The following is a 13897-nucleotide window of genomic DNA, read 5'->3' on the forward strand; positions in this document are numbered from 1 at the left end:
ACATTTATTAAATTGTTTGAAAATATGTTCATGAAAATACCTGAGCAATATCAAAATTCCTACGATGATTTCCTACTTCTCACTTTAAGCCATTTACATTACTCAAAATGTGGGATATTTTAATAAATTTAAGTGGACAAGCTTACTTAAAAATGATGTGGTTTAGCGCTGAATAGGAATGGAATTGGTTGAGACTTTGGTTCAACCGACATTTTTGTTAAAATAAAATTTTGTCATCACCTAAAGGTGATACTTCATGTACTTAATACATGCAAGTTGCATGAGTTTGGAATATTGTCAATAATGCTATGTTCGGACCGACAATGAAAACACGTTTTCGTTGGGAAAACTGGTTTTTGCCCTAAAACTTGTGTTTTCGTCCATGTAAAATCTGTCAAACAAAAACAGATGGAATACCAGATTTCGCTGAAAACTACTTGAAAACTTACAATTCACTCATTTTAATCCTTCTCTAGTTTAAGTTTAAGTAAATTGTCACTTGATATTTGTTTACATTCMACATACAAATACAGCTGTCTCTTGATATTGTCTTATTAGGGGAATTCTCTTGCTCTTACAAAACCCTTGCACGGTGCACGAATTGCAGAATTTTCTTCTTGCTGCAACGGCACAACAACAACCACACTCAGAAAATTATTTGCAATGGCTGTAAATTATGTCACACCAAAACCCAYGTTTATTTTCGTKCCGTCATATAGCACTAAATTCTGCAATKGKTGCTCTCTTGGCCTTTCCGTATAGGATTTTTGCATTTKGTGTCATAGTGAAATCTTGCAAGAACAAGAGAATCCCCCTATTGACAGTTGGCAGTGAAACTCATCGAAAACACACATTGTCTGTCCGAACGACTTAGATTCCACAATTACAAATGTGTTTTAAAAATGTTTTCAATATCGGTCCGAACATAGTATAAGGGTAACATCTTTGCAATAGATACTATGAAAATTGATTGTGACTCAGCCATAACGTCTTAGCCTAAACATTCATCTAACCAAATTACAAATCCAAACTCGTATTAAATTTAATTATAAAATAAGTGGAACTGTGGTGATATTTAYGTCATTAATTCCTGTTTATGAATAATATAGAATTTTATGTATTGTGAATTTTCTTTTACTATTTTAGTATAATGTGAAATATATTAACTTATGTTACATACATATGTATATATGCTTATTTAAATTTTTCAATTTAATTCAAGTCAATTAAATTATTTATGCTTTCAGCAACAYACCACTCTGATCCTTTGGGACCTCCCGCTGAAAGGCCCCGCACTGGAATGGCTGGTATGTCACAAGACCATGATTCAGATGATGAAATAAACACTGACAGTTTGCTGCCGATGTAAAACACGAGCTTCTGAGTCCTCCAATACTACTTTGTTCAAAACATGCTTAGCACATTTGGAATATGATTAAAATTAGAAAAGAGTTATATTAGATTTTGACCTACACAAGTTRCATAAAAATAAAAGTTACTAAAAATTTAACAATATGATAAAAGCATAATTTTCAGAAATCTTCTTTGGTTCATGCGCAATCACTTGCATACTTTAGCATTCGGCATTCATTTTTATATGCAGTGAAATTCCCCATATGGATAGTCCTTATAACCTGATTTCTCCGGACAATTTTCATAAACACAGTGTTTTCATTAATATTTTCATTCAAAAGCCATTTCTATAACCGGACATGTGTACGATTCAATTACCGGACACGGACACTAATTAGATAAAATTTCATTCACTTATCCGTTTATCAGAGGGAAAGATTTCATAAAATGTGTCAAGAAAATGTACAATTTGTAGTTCCCGTTTTTTTTTTTTAAATTCTTATTAATTTGTGGAGTTGAGCGATTGTTTTTTAAGAACAATACGTAAAATGATCACATCATTTGACTTTCGTTGGCGGGTTCTGGCTCACGGTGACTCAACGGAAACTAATAGCATAATTGTCATGCATTCAATTCTGCCTGAGATTGGCTCGCATTTATTACTTCAGTAGAAATATAGTTCTGAGTTGCAGCTTATGACGTTCACGCTGCGATGGGTTGTGAGGAATTTYACTGTTCATATATACATATTTATCTAGATTAGTTAGTTTTATAGCGGGATTCTGTAATCGCTATTTGAGACACTTTGAGGTAAAGTCTCAATTTGTGACTAGTTACTATCCACTAAACAGTCTCAAAATATTGACACAAATTTGAGACCTGATAGTTAGCAGGTCACAATCTAAAATGAACTCTTGCTGCCATCGATTGTCGTTTTTTTATATTTTGTAAGCAACTCAAACACTAAAATGTTAAAAAATAAATCTATTTTACATAAATTTTTATTTTTATTGATAATTATGTCTTTTGGCYATGTTATAGAAAGTTTAATATTTGTTATCCGAATTTCTGCCGAAATAAAAAATTTTTTCATGATTTTCGAGCAAATAAATGTATCTTCACAACCGGTCTACGAAGAGTCCTGGTGTTTAAATCTAGCATTGAATTCCTCCAAAACAACACGATCATAGTCTGAAAAGTTTATTGTGTCACTTTATTTCTCTACTATCCGCTAAATCGTTAGTATGGTTTTTTTAAACCATCAATATTGGGAAACAATTTCCTCACTTTTAATTTGAAACCATACTGGTTCMCATTATGCCGGTATATTTGCTTACAATGTTGCGAGTTATTGTTTTATCATAATAAAATACTAAATTTTTAAGAAAATGTCGCTGCTTTAGTAGGTTGATTCGAATATTTTTGATTTTTGACTTAAATTTGTAATTATACCTTTTTGAATGCTCCATCGACTTAAGCAAGCGCTTTACTTATGCCGGAAAGCAGTGGGCTTTTGAATAAATTGCATTTCCAGATAATGAGGAAGAAAAAAAKTAGCTTTACATTTTTAGACATTGGCACTACTCAGCGCCACCTATTAACATTACTTCCAAACTTCACTTCCACGATTCATTTAGCGAGACATACGATATTTACTTAACAGATGTCTCTGTATTCGAATTAAAAATCGCAGCACAGACAAACTCCTCAAGATAACATTTGCTTTTGAAATTGATTCTGTCAGCAGATGACACCCTATACAGTAAACAAAAGGTCCTTGCCAGGAGAATGATAAGAATGTATTGTTGAACTGCCAAACTCCAAATGAAATTAGACCAGGGTTTGTAATACATTAAACGTTCTGAAATTATAATTGTTTGAATGAGTTGATATATCCTATATTGATATTTCCGATTCAAAATAAACGAAATTTTKATTTTTATTTTCTTTATTTTATTAATAGTGAACAGAAGTACGCAATTTAATAATTAAATAAAAAAGAATTTAATATACTTTGCAAAAATAATACAATAAATTTTTCTGCTTTTATATTAGTTAGAATCATAAAAAGCAAAGTGGTTTTAATTTTGAACCGTCGACTATATGACAAACTTTTTTTGTTTCGAAATTAATTCTACAGCCAATTGCGTTGTGAACAGAGAGCTTTTTAAGATTAATAATTTTTGAAGTTTTCGCTTTGAAATATTCATTTGGTTGACTGAGTATAATTTCACAACAAGTTCCACCCATGACCCTTGGATTGCTCTTGGAGATGGAGGGAATTGATTCCAGTTTTACCTTTGGAAGATTCATTTGGGCGACGTGGACTAAATATATGTGCATACATACAAATATTTAAAAAACAAGTCCTACCAATGACCAATGGACAGTCCTTGGATATAATGGGAACTGATTCCACACGCAAAAGTTCTCCGTAGAATGTAGAGTAACTTTTGAGTATATTTGAATTTTTCCATTTGGAGAATTAATTTGGACGACGTGGACTGAAATATATTTCAAAACAAATTCCATCAATGGACCGTGGATTGACTGTGTGAATTGTGGGAATTGATTCCACACGCAAAGGTAAATAAATATTTTTTAACATCCTCAGATCAAAGTAACTGAAGTGATAAAATCTATTAATAAAATAAAAAATTAAATAAATAAATTTTAATTTCGTGAATTTCGGAATTCGAAAGTAAATGCTCGTCATCGCATCGCATTCTATGGAACGATGAGCTACGAATGGATTCCAGCTCTGAAAGTATTMKACGCAATACCCGCCATGGGAAGCAGAGGAAGAGGAAGACCTCCATTCTGTTGGAAAGACCAGGTGGAAAAGAACCTGGCTTCGATTGGAATATTCAATTGGGGCCACCTTGCGCAAAGAAGAAACAACTGCCACGCTGTTGTTAACTCAGCTATAAGTACATGTGTGTAAAGAAGAACAATGTGCTGAATATTGCATTTTTTTAATATAATCAGTATAGATGATTGTAGTTGAGGATGACAGCTTACAGCTCCATAGTGATTTGCTTAAATATGCATATGAAACAAGGGGAACTTAGCAAATGGTTATATCGCAAAACAGCTGTTCATTTTTATATGCAATTTATTTTGCAACAAATTTGGATCTATGCGAGACTATTCTCTGTGGCATGCATGACAATTTGTCGCAAATCGCAATCAGCTCTTTACTCTTTTCTCGCGTTTGGGTTTCTTCACGGAAAAATGAATAACAATACCAATGAATACTGTATTATTGCCACATACCGCTCATTTACTCCAAGTCGATATTTTGCCACTATTATAAAAATGCCACTTTAAATGAGTACCCTTAGTTTATTAATTTATCGTACAGGAGATGAGCAAACATTGCTATTTATAAATCACTGTAATTTTACATTGCTATTGCGATTGCAACTAAAGTAAAATATGAGTAAACTATATTTATWTTTTTAATTCACTACATAATCTTTTAAATTTGGTTTCAACAATAAATAACATTTAAGATGTAATCAAATTACATAAAAAAATGCCTTAAGTAGTTKCAACTTCTGATTACTTCTTAAAACTACTAAATTTATATTATATTATATAACTAAGGTATGTTTTTAACATTCGCATTTTGGCGTTTTTATCGTTCAAGTGGCCGCAGAAGAGAGGATGCTTTTTTTGTTCATGCTTCTTAAAATTTGTTAACGATGCAGATTTCATACTAAAAATATTTGATTTAAAATTATTACATTTGGCATATATTTCATATACCACTTCATACTTATACTATACCTCACTTACTTAAAACTTAAAACCSCATGTCGAATAATAGTATATATGTTCATATGCACGTATTTACGCAACCTGATACTTTTCTGCTATTCAACAACAGCGATCAAAAGTTAATTTATTAAATTGTASTATTAAAAAATCTCAATTTTTTGTGAACTACTATCGCAATCGCAATTTATARAGTGAACTGCTATTTACAAAAAATGATCGTATACCACAATGTATGTATACGATTTAATTTTTGGRATATAAAGTTTCTTCTGAAGGTGAGCCGTGCCATGGCTATTTCCTAATTTCTGAGATGAATCGCATGTAATGATGCGAAGTATTTCTAACATAGATTTAGTAGTTTATGATAGTATATGTATGTATGTACATATATTAAAAATATTAAACAGAAGGTCAGGTCTTTTCTAATATACTAAATTTTAGTTCCTCAATTTGCATTAAGATATCGTAATCTTCACTCAAGTTATCGCTTTCAGTCTGACAGAAGGCGGACGAGGAATTATTAAATCAATTTTTCTCGTTAAGTTAATATGTTGTGGATACTATAAAAAATTGCAAATTTAATTAAGATTTAATTGCTTTTCCTACAGGGCTTTCATTTCGTTAGTTAAAGTGGCTTGTGTATGCATGCAGTTTTTGGTATTACTTTATACCTGTTTTGCAATTAGCAGGTATGAAAACTGAGACGCAGTGAAACACTACTACAAAAGAAATTTAAATTACTCACATTTGAAGATCTGGCTTCTCATTCTCTCCAAACTCTACAAAAGCGAGAAGACAAGACGTAAAATGGCAAATACCCTTATTTACATGTAAACGTAGTTCAAAGAATAAAGTAACTCAAGAAATTCACCTCAGCAATACATTCAATGCGTCAACTTCTTATAACAGTATTTGTGTGCAGAGACTTATTTACCTGAGCAAATTCTCAGCCAAGGCAGTAATGCAGCAAACGATCGGATGCCAAAGCCAATGATCAGAGGGAGAGTGGAAGAGGAAAATACCACGTAGTCGGTACTTCAGGTATTGTATTCATTCGTAAAATACGCTATTCTCGAGTATACCCGCGTTGAGCGAACAACGTTGGCGGAATCAACGGATTAAGCTAACCTTAGATTAATCGTCGGTTTTGCTCATTACATATACACATACCAACAAGTACACTCACCGCATAGTTTGGTATGTGGTTCGTATAAGCTGATAATTTCGTGACATTCCATTGTGAGTAAATCCACTGAGTTGTAAATTTTCGAACATTCAGTTGAAATGAAAGTGGAGTTTTAAATTTTAAAAACCAATTTACATACTTTTACCGAACGTGCTATTACCAACTAAAAAACCTTTGAACGATTGTGCAGAATCGACATTTTGTAAAGGTTGAAAACGGCGAATGTATACGTATTCCATCCAGCTGCTTATACCATGTATGTATRTATGTATGTATGTATGTACACATCCATATAAATGTGAACATGTATGTATATTAGGGAGCGGTTTCTGCACTTTTGTCCATAATAATATTTGCGAAAAGAGGAAATTTTTGAACGACGCCATATTTAGTTTGCCACAACAATAAGAAACAAGACATCACACCTTACCATATAACCACAACCTGTATTTGTACATAAATATAGTATATATCTCAATTGGAAAAATTTGGAGGCAAGTTGCTTTGAAACCGATCACGAAGGTTCTATAGTCAATAAACTGCAATAGTTCAAATAGCTGAGCTACAAACAAATGAATGAACACATCGGCGAACATTTTAACTAAAGTCTTTGACTGTTAAACACAAAAATTAAGAACAACAAGTGATAATACTCAAATGTATATATATGTGCATGCATACAATTTGAAAAGTGTAAAACTAAGTTTCGAAATCCACACGGAAATGCTAGAGTCGAGTATCCRAAATGTTATGAGTTGGCCAAGTTCTTACGTATGAGTGCGAAAATTAACAGTTTCACAAGACAAAAAGTGAATATGTGTGCGTGCACTCAGTCGCGTGTATGTGTTTTTGTGTGTCAATCTGAATAATAATCAAGAAAGAATCTCATGAATGCTCGTCGCAGGGGTGGGGAGTTTCGGAGAAGTCCTATATAATTGTGCTTATAGAAAAAAGAAACAAAGTAATGAAAAATGTAAAAAAGTAAAAAAACGAATAGAGGTAAAAGATGAAATGAAATAGCTGACTTCAAGAACCACTTAGAAACACGTCAAAACCAGAAAATCAACTTTGCTAACGTTATAACTTGACAGACTTAAGTATACTGAATTCTCCTTGTCTACTRTGTTTCCGCGATTGTGTGTGTGTGTATAAATTTTGCTGACACTAATCTGTCTACCTTACATGCGTTAGCATAAGAGATTTCTTTGTACCAGCGTATCGGTAGGTTTAGTCAAGTGTCACCAAAACGGAGTTTGAAAGTGGATTTTACGATTTTACAAGAGAATAGGTAACAGAGCCAACCTACTATTGTTATTTAGAGTTAATTATTGAGCACKTAAATATGGGTGATTCTACGCCAATTTGTCGCTGCCGAGTGCTCTATTTGGGTAGTGCAGTACCACGTCAGAGTAAAGACGGCTTGCAAGGGATCCAAGAGCCGTTGAGAAGCCTCTATCCCTCGGAGGGTGCTGTCGGCGCTAAAGGCATTGATTCGTGGTTAAGCGTTTGGTCGAATGGAATTTTACTCGAGAACGTCGATGAAAATTTGAAACAAATTACACGATTCTTCCCCATTGAGTCGTTGCATTATTGTGCAGCTGTGCGACAAGTTTTAATCCCGGAACGTGGAAACTCCAAGCCAGAGCCAAAATTTCTGCCACTAGATTCACCATTCGCACGAATGCCCCGCGCGCAACATCCGCCGATATTCGCTGCAATACTTCGACGAACTACTGGCATTAAAGTGCTGGAGTGTCACGTGTTCATTTGTAAACGTGAAGCTGCCGCAAATGCTCTAGTCAGATGTTGTTTTCACGCATATGCGGATAATTCCTATGCTCGACAATTGGAGACTGGTAGCTCTGGGGGTGGCGCTGGCGCCAGTGTTTACGGCACATTAAAGAGTGCTGTTGGTAGTAAATCGAATGGAGATTTAACCGGAGTTGGACTTCCGAATAGCAATCATCACAATCATCAACATCATATGGGCGTGCCAACGAGCCAATCTGGATGGCGCTCTCGCTCCGGCAGTACAACTACCTTGAACAGTGTTGGGAGGCAATCCAATGGTCATGCTTTTAACGGAACGAGTGGTATCAGTCTGAATGGTGGCGGGAGCAATGGTAGTGCTGCAGAAGGATATATATCCGTAAAAAATTGTAAGTTTTATTTTTCATATAACAAAAACTATTWTAATGATTATATTTACATATTTTCAATTAGTACTTGCTTACGAAGCATTTACGAAAATCTATTCATGGACATTTCTCTCAATTAACCTACTGTCATGTTTTCATTTGGGTTTCAAAAAAAATTTTCATAAAGTATTTACAAAACCATAATATATTGAGCAAAAATTTACTCATATGTTAATTATGGTTAGAATTTTATTACAAATTATTGACATAATAACTACGCACTGCTATACTGTGCAGACAGGGACAGACACGGAGCCTGAAACATTGGAACACCTGCTAATCGACTGCATAGCAGTCTGTAGATGCAGGTTTAAGGCCCTTGGATCCATGGTCGCGGTGCACTCCTCTTTTATCAATCTAATCCAATCTACTGTGGTTTTTTTTTCCTAAATTTGTAATATTAAGTTAATGATAGTAACGAAAAATAATGGATTGAATAATAATGAATTATTATTGGGAAAAGTTGTAACATTTTAAATCACCCTCTAACAAACTATTTGTTYCCTGCATAATTTGAAAATTTATTTTCCAAGTAAATAATTGTGCAATAAAAAGGTAATCTATATAATGTTTGGATCGAAAATATTTACGCGGATTAACTTGTCATTCGATGTGATACAAAGTTGCTGCGTATGAATCCAAGTATATAAGTATGTATTAGGAAGCTAAAAATAAATGAACAAACAAACTCTCACATAAAGCTTGAGGTATTTACGCATAGGCATCTCAAAATATGAAAGCACTTTCCACTTATTTAAATATTGACAACGTCAAAACGCTCGATACCAAAGTTATCTGTTGGCTTTTAAATGAAAGCATTTCTTTAGCTTTATGTGTAAAACTTAAAAGACAAACAACTGAAAGCAACAAATAAATGTTAATTGGGATGCAAATCCCAATACTTAAATAAAATACATTTGTAAATTTCGTATCATTCAAAAGTGTGTATCAGCTACAAATCGCTATGTTTTCAGATGTGTTTGGTGGTTTATTTGTGTAAATGTAGTGCTAATTGCTACACATTCTCACAGGAAAAAAATTTAAGTACTATCTGAGATCGGGAAATGAAAGAGGAGGGGCGAGGTTGATTTTTTAAGGATTAAAAACTATTCATGTATCTCGATATCCGGCAAAACTTCAAGTCCTATAGGAAAATGTTGTATGAGAAAGTTGTAGGTAATGGTTACACATAACCTCAAAACTTATGTGAAAAATTCAAATATCCACCAAAATTTCACCAAACATAATTTATTTCTTGAAGCTTAATAAACAGTACAATTAGTTACTCAATTGTATCCGTTGCTTTTWGTTGTGAATCAACGCTTATAGAAAACAAGGCTCGATAACCATTGACGTCATAAAACCAACATCGTCATACCTACAGTTTGACGAATTTGAAAAAAAATCTATAGTTATATTACCGTGTTTTTTCAACTATAATCGCTATAGCGAATGTTAAGAAGAAGAAGATATTTCCGTGTTTTCTCTTTTTTGTTTAAATCATTATCTGCTATATCTCTCCTTCATTGCACATTAAGATAGACTTATGCACAACTATGTATGTGAACTTTACTCAATTTGAAAAAGATGTATTCTTTGAAATCTTTCTCTTTAAAATTATTGGAGCACCCTCTAAATTGCAACAGATAACACAAACTCCGATTTTTGGGAGATTAAGAAATGTTAAAAGGAAACATATTTATACGTATTTATGTGATTTATTGATATAAAAGCAATGCCAATTGTATCTTATTAGCCAAAAATTTTAAATTATGTTACTTTCCTCCGCCTTAAGTTGGGCAAAGTTGTGCGAAATTTTAATACTTAAATTTCTTCACAACGACAACTTAAAGCGAACTTGGTAAAATTTACGGATTTTTCATTTCAGTAGCGCACTTTWTATTATTAAAAAGGTATAGAAATCGATTTTCGTTGTTTATAAACAATGCGCGTCCGCCACGAATTTAAAAACTTTATAACGAATTTGACTTAGCAAATGTAAATAAATTTGTCGTGAAATTTTCAAAACTCATTGTAAATTGAAAAAAAACCAACCATTTTGTACCAACCACGTCATAAAATATCTGGTTTCAAAATTGTCGTAASCTTATATTCCATGAAAGTTGAATTTTATCAAAGTTTCTTTACGAGCATACCCATAATTAAAACTGTCGCAATTTTTTAGACGCTACTATATTCTCTCAGTGAACAAACTTTTATACAAAACCCTCTTTCTTAAACTATTTTACTGACCAACAATTTATTATTTATCAAAAAAACTTACGGATCGTTTTCGCTATAAACAGTAATATACGAGGCAATATTACCATCTGAGACAGAGTATTTCTTAATTATCCTGATATCTATTTCTGTCARTAAATGTGGTTTTGCTTCTTTGCAGCTAACACAATTCACAAATTAATAATCCGACAGCTGTCAAATTTGTACAGGCACCTTTTGAATGTTTCGTCTAACTAAAAATCCCATGGATTTAATTCTTCTAGCGTCATCTATGGTCAGACTGGGAAGTTCAATTGACCTGTTAATTATATTTGTTAGTTGCTTCGCTTCTTTATATTTTGTAATTTATGATTTCTAATATTTAAGATACATATGAACCCAAAAATTTATTTGCTCCTTCCGACAAGATGTGCAAGTTAATATTCTTCTATTTATACCTATAACCACAACATTTGCTAATATTACATTATATTTTACTAAACGAATACATATGACTCAATATTTTTTTTAAATCTAAGTGATGAGATCATACCTTATTGAACACTCGAACACACGAATTTACTAATTTTTTAAATAGTTTTATGAGTGAAGTAATTAAAATGTGTCCAACAAATTYGTTGAAAAAAGTTCTGATTTTATAAATTAAAGTGTATATGAAATAAAATGACTGCATACCTAACACTGTTCCGAAAATTTTAACATATAATTACTTCCAAAAAATGTTTTATAACTTTTTTTTGCTCTTGAATTGCTTATATGTATGTATATGCTATATATATGTTTTCTTGGAAGACGAATTTATAGCCGCATTTCTGTAGTCTTAAGACTATCGGGGGTTCCTTTTGCTCAAAAATAATTTAAACGTTTACAGCTTATTTTTTAGCAATATATACATATATATGTAGTTCGAGCAAAGATATTTGAGATATCTTAAGCATTATTAATTAATATCTAATCCAATACAATCAAGAGCTGACCGAACGATTATCTCGGACTAAAGGTGAGTTGTCCTCATACATAAATCACCAAAATAATACTAAGCTGATTATCCTGAAAATCAAGTGAATCTTCCTTATTTGATTTAAATCTTGGTAAAAACGTTAACATATTAACAGCCCTGGGATTCAGAATAAATTGTTCTGGTCTAATAAGAGAATATGTAACGTCTTAAATTCGATACAAAACTAAATTGTTAAATAACAATTCAAATTTGTATTGTTATATCCATGTATACATATTTACATAGCTTGTGTTGCGGAAACACGATTTCATGCACGCATGCACCGCATGGCGGATGCGCCGTATTGTTTATACCTGAAATAAAATACCTAAATCAATATTATGTGCATAGGACGAACTCCTATTTATGAATTTAAACTTMTTTATCAATATTTGATGTTTATTAAAATTCGTGTTGTAATTATTTTGCACTGTTTACTACCTCTATATTATGTGTTTACCTGTGTATTTCCTTGTGTTTTATGACATTATGAAAGTAATATAATATTCTGAAAGTAATAATACTTAGTGTGTGTGTGTATGAAATTCCTATTGATCAGAAAAATATTAAATATATAAAATGTTCCAAATAATGTTTTCTAATTGGTCTTTTTATAGTTTATGGAAGCAGTGCTGATTTAAACGTGACTGTTGATGATGGCGAGAATTCGATATATAATGGAGATGAAAATCATAAAGTCTGGAACGGTTCTCAAGATCAACTTGACGCCATTGCAATGGAGAGTCCATACGAAGTTTTCTCGGGCAACACTTCTACTTTGGGACGTCCTGTGAGAGCTCGTCAAATTAGCACACCTATTGATGTACCGCCGCCACCCGTAAGAGAGGAAGTTAACAAAAAACGTAAGGAGAAAAAAAATTCCAAAACACCTGGCACTCAAAGTCTTTCGGGAACACTTATACGTCCAAAGCCGATTCATCCTAGCACTTTACAGAAACCTGGAGTTTACGGAGGCGCTTCAGGGAGTATGATTTATGGCCCACTCGTTGGACCAGGAAGTTTTCCACCACCACATGGCTCACGAAATTATCACACAATCAGTCATCGAGGTTTTCATGGTGGCCCATCGGGGTCACAACCGCATTTTCATCACCCTAGCATGCCATCACAACCTCCACCACAAATGATGCATCCACCGCAAATGGGTATCCCAATGCAAATGCCCCTTATGATGTCACAACAATATGCCACACTTCAATCCTCACGATCTACAAAGAAAAATAAGAAAGATAAAAAGAACAGTGGCATACCAGTTGGWCTGCCCATGGTACCACCGATTTACGCGTATCATCAAAGTATGGGCCCTCCACCACCACCTCCACCAGCTATTTCGCAATCATTGATCGGTGAGCCACGACCACTAGCGATATCCAATCGAAAGCTAGCAGTATCTATGGGAAATGGACTAGATGATGGATTAAACTCTGGAGCAGAATCGCCTGGTGGTACTGGCATTTATCGGAGAAAAGGTCATTTAAATGAAAGAGCCTTTAGTTATTCTATAAGACAGGAACATCGAAGCCGTAGTCATGGTTCGTTAGCTAGTCTACAATTTAATCCACCTGACATGAAGAAGGAACGAGAAATTGCACAAATGGTTGCCGGGCTCGACTTAAATGATGGACCCGAAAGGGAAATGTCGTCCATGACACTGCAGCGGAAACATATGATTGCCACAAATGACGTAGGACCCGGCATCCAAACACAACTATCGATTTATGGGAATGGGGGTACAAATGCCTTGTATGGCAACAGCATGGGTCCAGCGGGTAACTTTGGCAAACCCCGAAGATAAGTCAGCATGTTGACTACTCGGTAGACCATGGCGCAGGCAATAAATATATTTATTATAGTAAAATAAGGCATATAAACATGTAATTTTATAAACATATGCATATATACTCAAGTACATATAAATCTGTCTGTAATATATAAGACATAATATTTGTAGGCACCCTAGGGTCAGAAATATAAAAATGTATGGGAAATATATATTATCAATGAGGAGTTTAATCAGTCGATGTACCTCGATGAACAAATCCATAAGTTAAATTAACGAATAGAGATTTAGAGATGTTGTCAAAGCTGACAAGTACATACGTATGTATGTATCTA

General features: G+C 33.6%; 2 protein-coding genes across 3 annotated transcripts in view; both read left to right on the forward strand.

Annotated features, from left to right (window-relative positions):
• Positions 1 to 1462, forward strand: part of LOC108972776 (intraflagellar transport protein 88 homolog) — a 13998-nt gene extending 12536 nt beyond the window's left edge. Inside the window, exon 8 of the mRNA XM_018939556.1 lies at positions 1248 to 1462. Coding sequence (XP_018795101.1) covers positions 1248 to 1369 — 122 coding nt within the window. The 3' untranslated portion in view covers positions 1370 to 1462. The remainder of the gene's footprint in view (positions 1 to 1247) is intronic.
• A 4736-nt stretch (positions 1463 to 6198) lies between these two features.
• LOC108972780 lies at positions 6199 to 13688 on the forward strand. Of its 2 annotated transcripts, XM_018939580.1 has the most exons (3): positions 6199 to 6578; positions 6642 to 8481; positions 12379 to 13688. In XM_018939580.1, exons 2-3 carry the CDS (start codon positions 7665 to 7667, stop codon positions 13575 to 13577), a joined length of 2016 nt encoding a protein of 671 aa, XP_018795125.1. In that variant the 5' UTR covers positions 6199 to 6578; positions 6642 to 7664; the 3' UTR covers positions 13578 to 13688. The 2 variants fall into 2 exon arrangements, with proteins under 2 accessions (XP_018795125.1, XP_018795124.1); XM_018939579.1 differs by having other exon boundaries at positions 6199 to 8481.
• The last annotated feature ends 209 nt before the right edge of the window (positions 13689 to 13897 follow it).

Source organism: Bactrocera latifrons, unplaced genomic scaffold, assembly GCF_001853355.1.
Source record: "Bactrocera latifrons isolate USDA-ARS-PBARC rearing strain unplaced genomic scaffold, ASM185335v1 scaffold_421, whole genome shotgun sequence".
NCBI lineage: Eukaryota > Metazoa > Arthropoda > Insecta > Diptera > Tephritidae > Bactrocera > Bactrocera latifrons.